The sequence below is a fragment of the Alligator mississippiensis genome, chromosome 4 (assembly GCF_030867095.1).
Source record: "Alligator mississippiensis isolate rAllMis1 chromosome 4, rAllMis1, whole genome shotgun sequence".
NCBI lineage: Eukaryota > Metazoa > Chordata > Crocodylia > Alligatoridae > Alligator > Alligator mississippiensis.
This window is the reverse complement of record NC_081827.1, coordinates 166,024,090-166,041,807: the sequence shown is the minus strand read 5'-3', so window position 1 is coordinate 166,041,807 and position 17,718 is coordinate 166,024,090. Positions and strand designations below refer to the sequence as shown.

Genomic DNA, 17,718 nt, shown 5'->3' with positions numbered 1-17,718 from the left:
AGGGACGCTTGGTGGGGGGCTTGTGAAGGGCGAGGCAGACAACCAGGGGAGAAGTTTCCCAAGGCCCCAGCCATTCAGCAGTGGGAAAGTGGGAAGGAGCTATGGTCCCATGCTCCAGGTCTCTGGAGAGTCTTTGGGGCTGGGGGTGGTCTGGGAAGAAGTACAGCAAACAGCCTTGCTGAAGCACTCTGCCCTCACTCCTGCATCTGCTGCCCCCTCTTCCCCCCAGTTGTGAATTATTCTCCCCTGGGGGCATAAGAAGTTTTTATATGAAGCTCAAGTCAGCCAAAGAGCACCTTGGGTACCCCCAGGGAGGATGCAATGAATAGGACACAGCTGGGAGAAAGCTCGCTACAAGCAGAGTCTGACTTCAAGGGAGTCAGTGGGGACCAGGGGATAGTGCACCAGCTTTAGAGGCAATTTCTAATCCCAGCCGCATCAATGAGCAAGTTTCTGTGCCTCAGTTCTCCCACCACACTGCACGATGGCTGGGGAAAGGGCCGGGTCTATGCAGCAGGTAATGCAATGAGGCCCAGATCTTCCTCAAGGCCTCTACTATGATAATGAGATTAGGAAATAGTACTAAGACTTTGTGGGTCCCCCACCCACCTTGGCAGACAGCTTTCTTGGTGCACCTTGGAATAGGAGGCCTGAGTTAAGTTGGGGGTTGCTGCTTGTCATCCCTGTCAGCCCAGCATCAGGAGACAGCTGAGATGGGCATCGTAGGCCTATTTTTCACTGTTTTCCCTTCAGTCCTCACACAGCAGCTGAAATCCTCCAGCCTGTCAAGTAACGCTTCCAAATGAAGTGACCCGGGAGAGTAAAGCGCCGTGGCTCCATTAACGTGGGCAGCACATTTTCCCTATTGATTTTAATGAATTTAAATTCCGTTTCATTTCATTGGGTTGCAGCTTACTCCAGCTCCATAAACAATGGGCCATCGATCCAGCTTGCATGCAGCCCTGCCACAGAGCCTCTCGCCTGTTGAGATACCACTCTCCCCCTCCCTTCAAAGTGCCCCCACTCACTCCCCCTGCCTTCAGGCAGGCTGAATCTACTCAGGCATAGCTCAGGGCATGTTTCTCCTGCTAAAAAGGGTAACTTGTGGTGTGGCTGTTGGAAGGGAGACTACTGGGGTCTTTGCAAGATGTGGTGTTATTGGCTTGCTAGGAGGTGATGTTCCACACCAGTGCCTAGCACAGGGAGCCCTGTCTTACAGGGAAAAGAGCAGGAAGGTCCAGCAAGGGCTGCTCTGACCTTTACATGGTGCTAGGGGCTGATCTGACTGTGAAACCTGAGAATTAGGAAGACCCCCAGGCCCTTTTTGCAAGTCTCAAATGGGCAGAAATTCACCTGAGGTTGAAAATGGAACTGGCATTCTTCCCCACTTCCTGTTCAAAACCATTTTGCTTCTGTATCCCACCCCAGGGGAGGCTGCACTTTAGTGCTCAAGTGAGTGATCCCTATAGAGAGAGCTGAACAGCGGTTGTGTCCCATGCCATGGGTGGCTGTGGACTCTTTGTAGATCTCTGCAGATCTCTGGCCAGCGGTGAAGGAGAGATGCTTATATAACAGCTCCCCAGTTCCACCCTGGAGGTAGCTCTTGGCACTAAGCAAAGGATTCCACACGTCCCACCCCAGAGGCAGCTGCATCTCAGCCCTGGATGAGACAACTCAAGCATACCTAACCTTGCTTAATATCTTCAATCTATATTAGGATCATGAGGAACCTGGGAAACTAAGGGAGTTCTTGCTTACGAGGGATCTGTGACCCCATCTCCAAGAACAGAGTGCTGCAGAGGATAATTGAGGGCCAGATAATTAAGCGTGCCCTGGATGTGAGAACTCTGCTGATCCCTCAGGATGTAACACACTGTAGCTACACAAGTTCATTAGCTGCAGCTCTCCTTCTCCTAGAACAGTGGGGAAGGAGAGATGCAGTTTTGCTTTAGGGCTCCTAACCCCCCACCCCCCCATGCTGCCCCTCCCTGGCCTCTTAGCACCCTTCTTGGGGTCCATCCTGCTCCCCAATGACCTCTACCATTTCCTTGAGCCCAAGCTGTCTCTTTCCTGTCACTGCCCCTCAGCCCTCGTCCCTTCCTCCCACCCTCACTGGGCCTTTTCCAATTTGGCTGCTACCTGCAGCACTCACCCAGACTAGCACAATGCTGCCAGCCAGCCATTAATTTGTTAAATAAAACCGTCAATCAGGGGGCTTTGTCTGTGTCGGGACTTTGGGGACTGATCAGGCAGAACAGGATTGTTCAGACACATGCAGGAGCTGTTCATGACTATGAGAGCCTTTCCCTTTGCTAAGGAGGAAGGGAAATGCCCCAGCCCCCAACCACTTGTACCCCTGATCCCCTTCAGCCCTCCAGATGTTCCACCAACCCCAGCATCTCCAGGGAAGCAGAGAGAGCAGCAGTGGGCAGCAGGGCCTCCAAGCACCCACTGGGTTCATTGGAGGGAAGAGGAGGGTAGGAAATTACTTGAGGGAAGGTGGTGCATGAAAGGGTCTGAGACCATAAAGATGGGCAGGGATGCAAATGGGGGAGGCATAGAGGCCTTGTGGGTGCCCCTCCCCTCTTTTGTCCATTGTCTGTTCAGACTGCAAACTCTTTGGGGCAGGGATCTGACCCATGCCAGATCTATGCCATGCCTGGCACACCAGACCCAAAGGCTGCTGCATGTGTGAGCACACCCAAGGAGCAAGGGGGTCACATGCTGCTGCTCTGAGCTTGCCCCACAGGTGTTCAGCCTGGGAAACCTCTTGGTGCTTGGAGGCCCTGCTGCCCACTGCTGCTCTCTCTGCTTCCCTGGAGATGCTGGGGTTGGTGGAACATCTGGAGGGCTGAAGGGGATCAGGGGTGCAAGTGGTTGGGGACCTCCACTGGGGTAGGTCCAGGCGCTGCTAGCATGGAAAGGGAGGCAGTGTGCTACTGGGCTCAGGGCTGCCCCCTGGTGGTGGTTGTGGTGATGGCAGGTAGTGGATTACAGGAGAGCAAGAGACTCTTTCCTACTCCCAGCTCCTACAGGCAGGGGAGATGCTATATTGGGGGGCAGGACAGAGGTAGGGGGAGCTGGTATCCCACTGGGCAGGGGCAAGGGATCCACCCCTCCAGCTGTGAGGGAAGGCAGGCAGGAGGGTGCTGCCTGGGAGAGGCTGGGGTTTCTCTGAGTGGCTAAGCTAACTTGGAGCTCAGGGACTCGAAAGAGTGAACCCAAATGGTCAGTTATTCCCACTCTGTGCCCAGCAGCTGCAGAGCTGCCTTGGTTCGTCAGCCTCTTTGTATTCTGAAATCTCCACGCAGGGGAGGAAGGGAGGATGGAGAAGGGAACTACCCTCCACAAGGAGAAGCCCCCTCCCCATTCACCCCCACACCACAGGCCATGCCACTTACCTAAGGGAGGGGGTGGGAAGAGTGGGAGTTTATCCTTTCCAGACTGGACAGCTCAGACAAGTGCTCCCGGGAACAGAGCTAGAGCCCTAGTAATGAACCTGGGTGAGGGGTGATTTTATTGGGACATTGACTCAGAGGCCTCATCTTTCCTCCTCTCCTGAAGGACCTGGGTCTGGGAAGGAGGCCAGGGCTCAGGTGCAAGCAGTTTTGCTGGTTCCGACCCCACTCAGCATCACTGGCAGGCTGCAGCCGAGGGAGGGAAAAGGGTGAGAAATGCCAGGATGCCACAGGAGTGGAGAAGCTATGGGTGTGGTGGTGCAGAGCTGGCAGGAAAAGGGCTACAGAGAATTGGGACTGGGATACACTGGTGGAGCAGGGCACAAAATGGTCCAAGGCTGCCACAGGCAATGGAGGAGGGTGCTGCAGGTCAGGATTGAGGGGCATCAGCAGAGTAGGCAGGGTCAGAGCAGCAGAGCAGCTACTAGGCAGGGCTGAAGTGAAGCTGTGTGGGAGACTAGACTGGAATAGGAAGGGGCTGCAGGGTAGAGGGGCACTGGCAGAGCAGTGTATGGGGTGTCCAGGGATGGAATAGCAGGAGGCAGAGCAGAGGGGCAGTATGGGCCCAGGTAGTGAGAGGTTTCCAGGTCTTTTAGCCAACCCCTAAGGAAGGATGCGGTGGCAGAAACAACACTGGATGGATTTCTGATAGCTGTAGGGAGGCTTAGCCTGGTAAGCAATGCCCATCAGGTGAAGTTATCTAATCTTAGCAAAAGCAGGGACCTCGTTGCCACTTGGGTCACTGCCCAGCCCTGGGGCCATCACTCCTGCCCCACCTGCTAGCTTTATTTTGGGGTGTAATTACCCTCTGGGATCTGGTACCACCCAGTCACACGCTGCCAGCGCAGCCACCAGCTTCCTTCCCAGGCCTGAAATAACCTACTGAGGCCAAACCTCAAGGGGAAACCGCACCGCCTTGGCAAAGGGTTGGTGCAGCTGGCTTGCAAATGAGGCAGATGGTCTGGCCTGTGCATGTGGGCTCAGGAAGGTCACAGGACACTGATGTGTCACATATGTGGTATTAACCAGGCAAGCCTGTGTGTGTGTCCCATGAACATGGGTGGGTTATGGGTGGGTCACATGACACCTATACATCCCTGAGTTGCTATGTGATTGGATCATTTGTGCAGGTCAAGTGTGGAAGTTCTTCCATGGTTGTTATCCTTTCAGAGGATGGATCGCAGGTCTGTTGTGACATGTCTTGACCTCTGCACAAAGCCATGTGTATGGCATGAATGCCATTCATGGGGCCTTCTTCATAACCTTGGAGTCAACAGGTCTCAGGCATGGAGCTAATGTGGAGCTCACCATGACCTCCCATATAGCCCTCCTCACAGCACAGCATCCCCAAGAGGAGAGGATCTTCGTACAATGCAATCCTCTGCTGTAGCCTGTATCCAGGCAGTACTCCCCACCCCCACTCCCACTTACCACAATCTGTGTCTCGTTGTCTAGCAGGGTGTCAATGGCCAGGCTTCCCCCTACCAGGTCTTGGCTGATTCGGGTCCTGTTGGTCTCCAGCAAACTTTCCCGTGTCTTCCGCCTCCAGCCTGGAGGCTCTCCTCCCTCCAAGGAACCCCCAGGTGTGTGTCCTGTGGGAAGGGCAAAGGGTGAGCACCTGCTGGAGGGGTAGTCCCTGAGGAAGGTAGGTTCAAGTCCTGTGGCCACTGCATGGTGGGTGAGGAAAGATGAGTTTGATGGGTCTCAGCTCAGATCTTAGTGGCTGTCACACAAGGACAAGCCTGGAATGAGCTAATCCCCAACAAAGGGTTTAGTGCTGAGGGGGGTGGATGTATGGACCTGAATATCCCAGCCTCGAGTTGGGCGGTGTTCTCAGGGCCCAGTGGGGTCGAGGGGCAAACTCCCGGTAATCCTCTAGCCTCATCTACAGAGATGGCACAGAGACCAGGGCACTGGTATGCTGCGTGTTGCACAGACACGGTGAGAAATAGCCCCTGTCCTGCCCAAGCAAAACACACAGGGTAGGGAGGGGACACTGAGGCACTGAATGGGGACTTGTCTGGGCCATCAGGAAAGGTGGAAAACATCCTGATTTCCATGCCAGTGCCCTGCAGTGATAAGACAAAGAGGCTGTGCAATCTCAGGAAGGCACCAGCTAGGAGTAGGAGGGGAGGGAGTAGGCAGGGGAGGGAGATGGGACTCCTTTATGAAGTGCAATGAGCAGTACAAACCTCGGGGTGGGGGCAGAGGCCATGGGCCCAGGGACAGAGGAAGCCCCAGCTGGGCAGGGGCAGCTACAGTCACCTGGTGTTAGGGCACCCAATCCCTCCTGGCATCAAAGGGACCCCTCTACTATGAAAAGGGTCAAGAATATATGGCCCTGCCTACCCCAGGACAAGGGTTGTTTGCAGTGTCAGTAAAATGGTGCCCTCCAAGCCCACATCCCACAGCCTTCATGGAGTGAGCCTGTGGATTCATAGATTCATAGATGTTAGGGTCGGAAGGGACCTCAATAGATCATCGAGTCCGACCCCCTGCATAAGCAGGAAAGGAGTGCTGGGTCTAGATGACCCCAGCTAGATACTCATCTAACCTCCTCTTGAAGACCCCCAGGGTAGGGGAGAGCACCACCTCCCTTGGGAGCCCGTTCCAGACCTTGGCCGCTTGAACTGTGAAGAAGTTCTTCCTAATGTCCAGTCTAAATCTGCTCTCTGCTAGCTTGTGGCCATTGTTTCTTGTAACCGCCGGGGGCGCCTTGGTGAATAAATACTCACCAATTCCCTTCTGTGCCCCCGTGATGAACTTAAAGGCAGCCACAAGGTCGCCTCTCAACCTTCTCTTGCGGAGGCTGAAAAGGTCCAGTTTCTCTAGTCTCTCCTCGTAGGGCTTGGTCTGTAGGCCCTTAACCATACGAGTGGCCCTTCTCTGGACCCTCTCCAGGTTATCCGCATCCTTCTTGAAGTGTGGCGCCCAGAATTGCACACAGTACTCCAACTGCGGTCTGACCAGCGCCCGATAGAGGGGAAGTATCACCGCCTTGGACCTATTCGTCATGCATCTGCTGATGCACGATAAAGTGCCATTGGCTTTTTTGATGGCTTCATCACACTGCCAACTCATGTTCATCTTGGAGTCCACTAGGACTCCAAGATCCCTTTCCACCTCTGTGCCACCCAGCAGGTCATTCCCTAGGCTGTAGGTGTGCTGGACATTTTTCCTCCCTAGGTGCAGCACTTTGCATTTCTCCTTGTTGAACTGCATCCTGTTGTTTTCTGCCCATTTGTCCAACCTGTCCAGGTCTGCCTACAGCTGTTCCCTGCCCTCCGGCGTGTCCACTTCTCCCCATAGCTTTGTGTCATCTGCAAACTTGGACAGAGTACATTTCACTCCCTCGCCCTAGTCACTGATGAAGACATTAAAGAGTATCGGTCCAAGGACCGAGCCCTGCGGGACCCCACTGCCCACCCCCTTCCAGGTCGAAACTGACCCATCTACCACGACTCTCTGGGTGCGACCCTCCAGCCAATTCGCCACCCACCGGACTGTGAAGTCATCCAAGTCACAGCCTCTTAACTTGTTCACCAGTATGTGGTGGGATACCGTATCGAAGGTCTTCCTGAAGTCTAAGTATACGACATCCACCCCTCCTCCTGTGTCCAGGCTTTTCGTAACCTGGTCATAAAAAGAGACTAGATTGGTCAGGCACGATCTGCCTGCCACGAACCCGTGCTGGTTTCCCCTCAGCATAATTTGTCCTGCTGGGCTCTCGCAAATGTGAGCCTTGATAAATTTTTCAAAGACTTTACCAAGGATGCAGGTGAGACTGACTGGCCTATAGTTGCCCGGGTCCTCCTTCCTCCCCTTTTTGAAAATGGGGACCACGTTGGCCCTTTTCCAGTCCTCCAGGACTTGGCCCGTGCGCCACGAGCGTTCGAATATTCCTGCCAGTGGCTGTGCAATGATGTCGGCCAGTGCCTTCAGCACCCTCAGATGGAGCTCATCCGGGCCTGCCGACTTAAAGGCATCCAGTTCTTCCAAGAGACTCTGGAGGGCCCCTGTGGAGCAGTCATACTGGTGGCCACGTTCTGATGGTGCTGGGGACTGCTGGGCTTGAGGTGAAGCCCCTACCCACTGAGGCAGCTGACACTGGATGCCAGCAGGGATATAGCTGCACCACCAGCCAGCTCTGGGAAGGCTCCAGAGCCACTGGGGCAGTGGATGGGGGTTGTGCAGTCACGTTAGGTACCTGCTGCACCAGCCACAGGCCCTGCCTGGGTCAGAGGAGTCCCCTACAGGCCAGCACAGCTGAGTGGGCCAGGCAGGGAGGTTCTGTCCAAGGGTCCCCTGGAGCAGTGTAAGGATGGGAGTTGCCCCAGCACGTGCCGTCCCTGCACCTCTTTCCCCTGCGTTGCGCAGATGTTTGTGCTGGAACAGCTGCCTGGGCTTCTGCCTGAGTAATCACCTCCTGTCAGCCAGGGCATATGGACTGCGTGTACAGAGCTAGAGGCCGGTGGGGACAGGGGAGGATGTAAAGGTCACTCCAGGACACAGAGAGCCTCTGCTATGGGCCCCAGCCCAGCCCAGACTTTAATCACACACCCAGGCCTTGCACGCTCCCAGACACATAGCCTCACATTCATCTAATGTGCACGCTGCATCCAGATGCAGGCATCCCATGCTTACTCTATACACACACCACCAACACATAAGGACCTCTCATGCTTGCCTCCAGTGCACAATGCCCCTCAGACATGGGCCTTGAACACTCACAAACCCCTGTGCTCATGGCAGAAGTGCATCAACAATCCTTCCTCAATCCAATTGATTTAACAATGCAGACTGCTCAAAAGGGAGGAAGTACACTACCAAACACAAGTACAGACAGAGCTGACACACCCAAACTGACAACACGGATGCACATGGCAAGCAAGCATGTGTGGGCACACGTACACACACACACACACACCTCCCTAACCTGCACACACATATACCAGGTGATATTCACTCCTATGCTCACCTACACCCTGTCAGACATAGCCTGACTACCCTAGGACACTGCTTTGGTTGCAGGAAATACCCTAGTGCCAGTTGCAGGCTACTTGAGCAGGGCACAGCACATACCCCTAGGACTGGGAGCTAAGGGGACTGTGAGGAAGAGTATGGAGAAGATCTCTTTTTTGTGGGACAACTACAAAACTTAACAAATTGGGTAGGAATGTGCACACACACATGCAATGACACAGGTGCATGTATGACAGCTGTACTTTGTGAGCTACAAAGACAGACTGTCCAGCCTAAGGCCATAACAACATCACTACAGGCACTTGTAAGGCCCCCCCACCTCATAGCTCATCAATTCTCTTTGTCCAGGGCACTCTTTGGGGGACAGTTCACTACCCTGCCCGGCTGCTCCCCATTGCTGGGCAACTTCTATTGGTTGATGTCCCAATGCTGGAGCAGACTTGGGCTGCAGACAGAGTCCAAGTTTATATCTAAAAAATAAATGTGTTTCTCATTCCCTCCCACACATGCCTCTCCCCCTCCAGCCCCCACTCCCAGTTTGCTGCAGTACAGGGAGGAAGAGGGTTCACAAAAGCTGCAAGAGTGAAGTCTAGGTCAGAAATGAGCTACCTGGGCCAGGCTTGACTAGGTGTTTTTCTCTTCAAGCTTTGCAGCTTGACAGCTCTTCAGTTAAAGAGAGACCCCATGTGGGACACAAGAGAGAGGGCTGTCAGTTGAAAGTAAGGGGCACTGGCAGACCACAACTGGGAGACCAGGTGTGTGATAGCAGAGGCTGTGATCCAGGATTGAGGGTATTGGCAGAGCTGTGTGTATGGGGACTAGTCCCCATACACTTCCTCCAGGGCTGAGGTAGCGGTGTGTCTTTGGGTGTGTGTGTGTCTGGCTTCTGCTTCGGGATGGAGGGATGGGGGTTGTAGATAAGCCTGAGGGGAATTTCATCGCTGCTGGGCCATGTCTGTGCCTGCCCAGTCTCATCTGTGCCACCAGCCATAGCCCTGCTTCCTGGCACCTGCGAACAGCAGCACAACATCAGAGAGAGTGAAAAAGCCATTTGTGACCAGACCAGGAATGATTTATTAGCTTCCTGGCACCTCATTAACGGTGGACGTGGCTGTGGGGCAGCAGCAAAGCAGGAGCTGTTCAGCCCATGAGGGCGGTGGCTGCAAGGAGGCCAGGACTTGTAAAGAAAGGCAGATCCACCTAATCTAGCACCCAGTCTCTGGCAGGACCCAGCACCAGAGGGGCAGAGGGGGCAAGATACATCCCCAGTGGAGGACTGTGGAATAATACCCACAAGAGACATTTCCCCTCTGGAAGCCACAGTATCTTGGAGGGTGGTACCGACCCAACCTCCCCATTTCCGTCCGTCTGTTGCCATCAGGCAGGGACACACTGGTCCAGGAAGAGCCAATGAGCTTGCAGCCCCTTCCCTGAGCTGTGGTTGGGCTGGGTTATGCTCTGCTGGGTTTGCCCAGGTTAGCCACAGCCTGCTAATCTGGGACAGGCTCTTCCAAAGGTCTGGCCTGGCCTGGCCTTCACCACAAAGACTGCATGGAGCTGGTATGGAGTGCATTGGGATACAGATGGGGCCTGGTGCCCCACCTGGCAAGAGTCCCTGTGGGCAGTAAGAGCTCAGGAGGGCAGAGGGGGAGTGTCCCAGTGGGGTACAGCCTGCCCCTTTGGGTCTACAGGCATTGGGACTACTCTGCACAACTCTACTGCCAAATGGAGGACCTAAGCAAGATGGGAGGGCCTCCCAGCGAGAAGTTCCCTGAACTATTCTGCGCTCTGCTCCCCATCCAGCCCAGGTTGCTCCAGAAGACAGAAGGAGGCTCTGCATCCCCAGTCCATCTTTCCTTGCAGCCCCACAGCTTGGAAAGCATCTTCCCCTGGCACATGGTGCTTCCCCTCCCTGATACTGCCCTGTTCTCTGCCTTCTCTCATCCCAGGTTGGTCCTGTCAGTGCTGTCTGGATTTAAGATGCACGAGGGCAAGAGTTACAGCAAGTTCTTCCCACACAGCTCTGTTAGTGAAGAGGCATCTCCCTGCTGATGTCCCTCAGGCCCAACTGACAGCCCTCTGACCTATTCTTGAAACTGGCCTTTCCAGAAACAGCAAGCCCATCTGTGTGACAGACACGCTGCATGTGATTACCCATTAGTAACTCAGTAGAGTCCAGCAGACTTATATCACTGATGACATACACAAGGTCAGGGGCAAGGCCTCAGGGCTAGGAAGGCTCCCACCAGTACCAATGGGACCAGTCCCTAGGAGGAGTGGGGACTGATCTGCATTTAGCATCTTTTTCCATATCACAGGGACAAGTGATGGACATGAGGGTTTCATCAGACATTGCCAGCCAGGTCTGGGCTCTGGCCAAAGTGGGATGTGTCTTATATGAGAACTGACCCCACAGCCCAAGGCTACATGCCTGGGGTATGTGTACTGGTAGCATTTGGACAAAGGGCAGTTTGGAGATAGCAGCAAAGGCCTTGGGGGAGGGAAGGGTGGCGTGGACAGAGCACAGGGTATGGGGGGCAGGAGGCAGCTCTGACACTGGTATATTGTTTGGCCTTGGGCAAGTTAGTGCCCTGCTGTATGCCTTGGTTTCCCTGCCCATGCATCCTCAGCTAAGTTCTAGCAGAGCCCGGGCATCAGATGAGACCCTTTGGCCCTTCTGAAAGCAGATGGAGGGAGGGTATGAGGTGGGCAGGTCTCCGAAAGTGGTTATATCTAGACCATGAGAGTGTAGGACTGTCTAGGGCAGCCCGGGGTGCCAAGTCTGGGTGCTGAATGGGGCAGGGGACACTGTAGTGAGGTGGCTGGGAATGCAGCCCCCATCCCCCCCCATGTTAAATTCTCAGAGTCTGGCTCCTCTCCTAAGCTGCTCCCAGGGTGGTGAATGGAGACTCTGTCTCCGATCTCACCCAGCCCAGGGAGTGGAGTCTCCTAGGAGGGAAACTGAGGCACTGAGCAATGGGAGTGGGAGGAGCAGATAAGTTCTGAAATGCCATGTGGGCCTGGGGCTGGGGCTTGAGTCTTGCATCTGAGGAGAGACCAGAGTTCAAATCCACCTGTCTATGGAGGATCAAGGTTCAAGTCTCCCTCTATGCTGGCAAGAGGCTGGACATGTTTACAATGAGCAGAGCCTTTTCCCGAGCTTTGGTTTCAATTAGAAGCAGCTCTAACAAGCCTTTGTTACAGGCAGCCCACAGAGGCTCCTATTTCCTCCACCAAACCCCCTTCCAACTCGGTACTAACTGCTCCATAAAGATTCCCCCCCACCGCCCCCGATCTGTAAATGTCAGCCCCAGTCACAGATGCAGCTAGTAAAACATGATTCATTTGGCTTCCTCCCAGCTCCAAAATGGGCCACAGAGACAGCGGCCAAGAGGAGCCTCTTTGATACCCAGGCGATGGGCCCCAGGACACCCATTGGAAAGTGCCCGCCAGTGCCTGTTGCTCTCAGCCCTGGCAGAGACTCTGCACCCAGGCACTAGGAGAGAACTGCCTTCACCTCAACCCCAGCCCCTGCCAGCTGGTTCATAGCTGAAATGCAGCCAACTCTGGGGAGGCAAGCAGAAGCTGGGGAGTGGCACACAGCACTGTGGAAAGGGAAGGTGGGAAACAAAGTGGAGGACCCATCTCAGAGGGATGGGGAGGTCTGGGAAGGCACCGGGGAACCCTGCCAGGATCCTCCCCTGCCATGTGCCGCAATACCCAGCTGTGGGGTGCCTGTCTGCTGCCAAGCCCAACACCCAGCACCCCCAATCCCACAACACATAACAGATGGCACCCCCATGCCCACACCAGAGCTACTTCGGAGGCTGGGGGGAGGACTTTGCAAACCAGTTCTCAGGCACCATCCATGCTGTGTGGTTAAGCTAGGAATCAGCTTGAGCAAGAGCCCCAGTAATTCACGGGCTGCCCTTCCCCCGCACAGGACCTCTCCCCTCTGCAGGGAGCTGCAGCCCCTGTGCTGCGTCTGCCCTGCAGCGTCCAGTAATGGCTTCCTCTGAACAGCTTCCCCATCTGTCAGCCTGACACCTCCATGCTCAGGCAGGCCGCAGCTTGCCTGTCTCTGCCAGCAGCAAGGGAAGGCAGTGCAGGACTGGGGAGGTGGGGAGCACAGATTGGCAATAGCTTGCAGACCCCTCTCTGCTCACCAAGGCCAGAGCCCCTCCTCAGCACTGCTCTGCTGGTGTCCCTCAGCCCCACCCTGTAGTCCCAACTAGCCCAGCAATGCCAGCTCCCCTGAGGACCCTGCCCAGGTACCCCGTGCCCCACAAATGGATGCTGTATGCACCTTATTACAACCGTCTGGCTGGGCCCTGAGCTGTGTTCAGTGAGCAGCAGATCCTGATGCCCGAAATGACAGTCACCTCTGGTCAGCCAGGGCCTGAGCCATGATCACTCTGCTAGGGGCTGCTGACAGGGCACAGTAAGGACTCCCAGGGAGTAGCCCTGTATGTAGCCAGGTCCCTGTTCAGCTTTGCCAGGCTGTGCCACCTCCCCAGCAGCTTTTTCCCAGGGGGGCAGATTTGGGGAGGGGAGTGGGGGGTGATGACCAGGATGGATCTGTGCTTTGTTTCTCCCGTGTCCCTGTAAAGCCCACTTGTGGCACAGACAGCACTAGTCCAGGCAGCTCCTATTGCCTCCAAACAGGTGCCCCCTCCTCAGAGCCATGATGGATCTAGCCCTGCTTGAAACACACCCTCTCCCTTGTGCAGGGCCCCCTCTGCAGCCCTCTCCTCACGGCAAGGAAGAGAAGCTGAGCCGGTGGGGAGGAGCTGGTGCGGTGGAGAGCAGCCCCCAAGCCTGCCAGCTGGCGACAAAAGGCATGTTTGAACCCAGCCCAGGCCTCAGCCTGCTGCCTTGTGAGCAAAGCCCTCACTTCCAGGCCTGTGTTTGGAAACCTTCCTCTCTGCAGTTATACTTGGAGGGCTTGGGATGGCATCCTGGGCTGGAGGAGGAGAGGGGCAGGCAGTGTGTGTGTGGGGGGGTCCTCCACCCCCCCCCTCCCCCAGCCAGGAGCCAAATCTTCTGAAAGGCTGCATCTCTGGAGAGCAGCCCTAGGTGCTCCCAGTTCCCTCTGCTGCCTCATGCAGTTATTTATCCCAGTCTATAGCAGGCATAAATCACAGTTCACTTGCAAGGTTATGTCAGGGCACCAGTGCACATGACTACGGGCACATCTACAGGTGTTCCTATGACAGTGTAGCACTACACTACATTGCCGTACAGCAGCTATCACGTGTAGACATATGGCAACGTAGCAAGTTGCTCCCCAGGTATGGTGTGTCACTACGGCAACGTAGTGGGGAAATTCAACTGTGCGCCATGCACATGGCGCAGTAACCATGCATACTGTGCCATGCTTTAGTACTTCCAAAAGGAAGTATTAAAGCACAGCAACATGCAGATGTGACCACTCAGCCACTCTGACAGCACCCTGGTCTCCCAAACCTGCTGAAGGTGTCCTGGCCAGTTCACTCTCTGCCTCCCCAAAGCTTGAAAGCCCTCAGCTTGCCTCCTATAAACTCCTGAAGGGAAATAGCCATCACCTTTGTGTCCATCCCTCCCAGGGAGTCTTGCTGGACTTCCAACCAGTCTCCCTTCAGAGTGACAGGCCGTACAGAGGAGTATGGGCTGTCAAGCCAGAAGGGCTGTTTGGCTCAGATGGCTCTGTGGCTTGGCCCCGTTTCCCTCCATTTCCTGGCATGAAGCTCTTAGGGGAGGCAGTGTTAGCAGAGCCCTCTCAGCAGTGCCGGCTTTTCCTGTTTACAGAGAGGTCTCTAGTCTCAGGCTGGGAGAGAGTTGGGATCGGTGAGGGACCGGCAGTCTGGAGGCTAACAAGCTTTGGTGTTTTCACAGCAACAGAAAGAGAGAAGCCAGAGAGCAGGGCAGGTATCCCGGACACCAGGCCAAGCCCTGGAGCAGGTGGCAGTGTGCTCTCATGCAGGTGCTCAGGCCAGATGGGCCTTTGGACAGGCGGGTCCCAGAGCAAATGCCTCAGACATGGCTGGGGCATGGCACAGCTACTGCAACCTCCCACTTAGGGAGCACCAATAAAGCACTTACCCTCAGCCCCGCAGATGAGTAATCAGGCATTCTCCATCCAGCTAGGGACCATCAGTAACACATATGGCCTTGCAGGCTGGGGGGGAGGGGGGAATGGGGACTGCCTGTAAATAGCTCTGTTTTTCTCTCTGTGTCCTAGATCCAGAGTCACAGAGACTCTAGGGGGGGTAATAGCAGAAGGGGACTTTCCTGCCTTTGCTAGCTCACGAGGGTAAAGCAATCAGTGTGAAGGGAATGCAAATACCAGATCTGCCAATGCTGTGCAGGGCACGGGGGATGCAGCAACAGGGCAAGCTATGAGGGGTGCCACTAAGGCCTGGCTTTGCATTTGGCATGCAGGCTGGAGGGTGAACCTCACACATACATGTGCATGTGCACGCATGCACACACATGCACATGTGCATGCATGCACATATATGCACACATATGCACACATGCACACACATATACTCCAGACTGCTGCCCGGGCAGGAGGTAAGGAGATCAGAACCCCACATCCAACATACTGATTTCAGCCAGCCACATTCCTCCCTCCCCTAATGCCCAGCAGTGCCCTGCTCTACCTGGCACCTGTACTTGGGTTAATTCCTCTGCTAATGTAAACTGGCATCTGAAGTCAAGGGGGTGGCACTAACTGATGCCACTGGGGGATCATCTCCCCACCTCACACCCTGCACAGGAATCTCTGGGGGTGGTGGGTACAGGGTAGACCTTCCGTCTCTGTCCTTGGAGCAGGCTCCATCACTCCAGCCTCTGGCCCAGAAAGAGGGAGACCTAGCACTGGATTCCAGGCCCATCTAGAATGGGCTCTGGGAGAGCCATGGTGTATGGTGCTGCAGTCAGGAGGAGATGAAGCTGATCCACCTGTATCCACATGGGCAACACCCAGCCACAAGGGCAGTGTCCTGGTCTGGCCCAACCAACTCCTGTCCTGCCCTGGGCTGTACCCCAGGCCCTGAGGTCAGAAGTGCAGGCTTGGGGAATGCTGGGGGAAACAGAGCAGTGTGAATGAGCTAGGCCTGTTATCTGTGGCTGGTGAGTGGCTTGGGGTGCTGGAGGGAGGGTAACACAGGCAGGGCAAGCAGCATCTGTGTGCATCTCCCAGGCTCCCTGAGACTGCAGGCTGCATTGACTGGAGCTGATTTGGGAGCCAGGCAGGGCCAAAGACTAAGGCAAGCTTCCCCCCACCCATCCAGTCCTGGCAGGACCACCAGCCTCAGTCCATCCCATCCCTGGCGCCTCTAGCAAGGGATCCATGGAGAGACCACAGCTGTGCAGGCACCTGGCCACAAGGGCTAGATTGAGACCTGCTAAGCTTCTCCTGTGACACTTCCAGCAGGCAGAAAAGCTCTGGGGTTGCAGCACTGGATTCAGACCTGAAGCCTGGAGGGGAAGTATTCTCCCTCCCATTAGCTTCACCCTCATTCCTGCAGCACCCCCCTTAATAGCCCCTGTCCTCATACAGCCAGTCCCCAGGACCAGCATCAACAAAGGGGGAAATGCCTCTTTTCCTGCTTCCCCTGCCCTCCAGCTGGTGGGACTGAAAAGGAGGGGAGCCCTGTGTTAGAGGCTTGAACAGAGCAGATCAGGTCAGGAAGTGTATCCATGGGGACCCTAGAACCAGCCCCAGAGTCCAATCTAATGCTTCATGCACCTGCTCATGAAGGAACGTCCTTGGTCTCTCTGTGCCCTCACTAGAACCGGCCACACCTGGCAGAGAGACCATCACCCCAAAACACATCACCAGCTGCTGATGGCTTGGACAGAAACAACCTGTGAGGTGGAGCCCTGGCACATGCGCGAACACACACACACATCCCCCATATCACTGAAATGCAGTCTCTTCTAAGGTGAACACACATACACACTTAAAACGCAACAGTCTTTGGGAAGAAAATCCAGACACCTTCTCCTCCCTATCACACACACTCACACCATTGAATTCAGCTACTTCTGGGATGGAACGAACACACACTTACCATACCCCTGAAATGCAACCACCTCTGGGGTGGGATCTAACCCACCTGCAATAAGGGACAGTAAGAGCTAAGGCTGTGGGCATGAGAGTGGCTGGTGGCAGGGAGCTGAGCTGTTGCATAGCGGATGCTATACACCCTCAGCCATGACCCTGGCCCCTGTGGGCTCCTGTCCCAGCTGTGCTGGTGCTGGCAGAGCCTTGCTTGGGTTTTCTTGCCCCAGCTCAGCAGAGCAGGGGTTGCCTCCAGACAGAGCTACCCCTTGCCAGAGACCCCTTGAGACAGGGGAACTAAGTGTGTTTGAGGGGAGGAAGGGAGCAGGAGGAAGTGCCCAGAACAAGCCCAGGGAAGTGGCAAAAGACAAGATGCAAAAATATTCATCAATCAGGTACCCTAGGGGCACGCACACAGGGACACTTGTAGACACTTGCAAGCATGCATAGAGGGACACTTGTGCCCACTCTCAGACACACACTCAGGACACTCATGCATGCTTCTGGGTACACACAATGACCAGGGATATTTGTGCCGTGTGCACAGGGACGCTGGCACACTCACACTGGTACACAGCATCCCTCTTGGGTGCACATGCCCAGGGAGGGAGGGACACTGGTGTACTCCGTTCCAGACACACACCTGAATGGACATTCCTGCTCAGTTCCCCATTCACATATGACACCCCACACTCTTGCATGCCTCTTCCTTGCACACCTGTGCCCACCTCCCTGCCCCCACACATAGCTGGCATCACCCCTAGGTAGCAGCTTCCTTGTGGTACTGGGCATAGCCATACCTGCTCCCTGGTGCACGCTGGCCTCTCCTGCAGCCTCTCGCAGCAGGTACAGCAGGACCAGGACTCCCCATTGCATCTTTGGGGGTGCAGGGTCAGGGGGTCCAGGGCACGTCTTCCCCTGAGAGCTTGAATCTCCCACGGCACAAACTTTCCCTGGCTCCTCTTCGCCCCTGGGCACCCACTGTCCAAGCTGGGCACCGTGCCACCTCTGCTACTCCAGGGTTTGCAGGAGCTGTGCAGGGCTCAGCAGCACAGACCCCCCATAGACCAACCAGGGGCCAGGGGGTTCAGAGTGCCCAGGAGGATGCAGATGCTGGAGAGATCCTGGTGGCTTGGCTTGCCCGGCACAGGGAACGGCATCTGAGCGAGGGCAGCACGAGTTGGCTGCTGCTGTGGCAGCGAGTGGGGATCAGACTGCTCAACAGAG

At 55.4% G+C, this 17,718-nt stretch overlaps 1 protein-coding gene across 1 annotated transcript in view; it reads right to left on the bottom strand.

Annotated features, from left to right (window-relative positions):
- Positions 1-17,718, bottom strand: part of PLXDC1 (plexin domain containing 1) — a 57,220-nt gene extending 39,502 nt beyond the window's left edge. Inside the window, exons 1-2 of the mRNA XM_006274987.4 lie at positions 17,292-17,718; positions 4,890-5,050 (exon numbers count right to left, since the gene is read on the bottom strand). Coding sequence (XP_006275049.2) covers positions 4,890-5,050; positions 17,292-17,367 — 237 coding nt within the window. The 5' untranslated portion in view covers positions 17,368-17,718. The remainder of the gene's footprint in view (positions 1-4,889; positions 5,051-17,291) is intronic.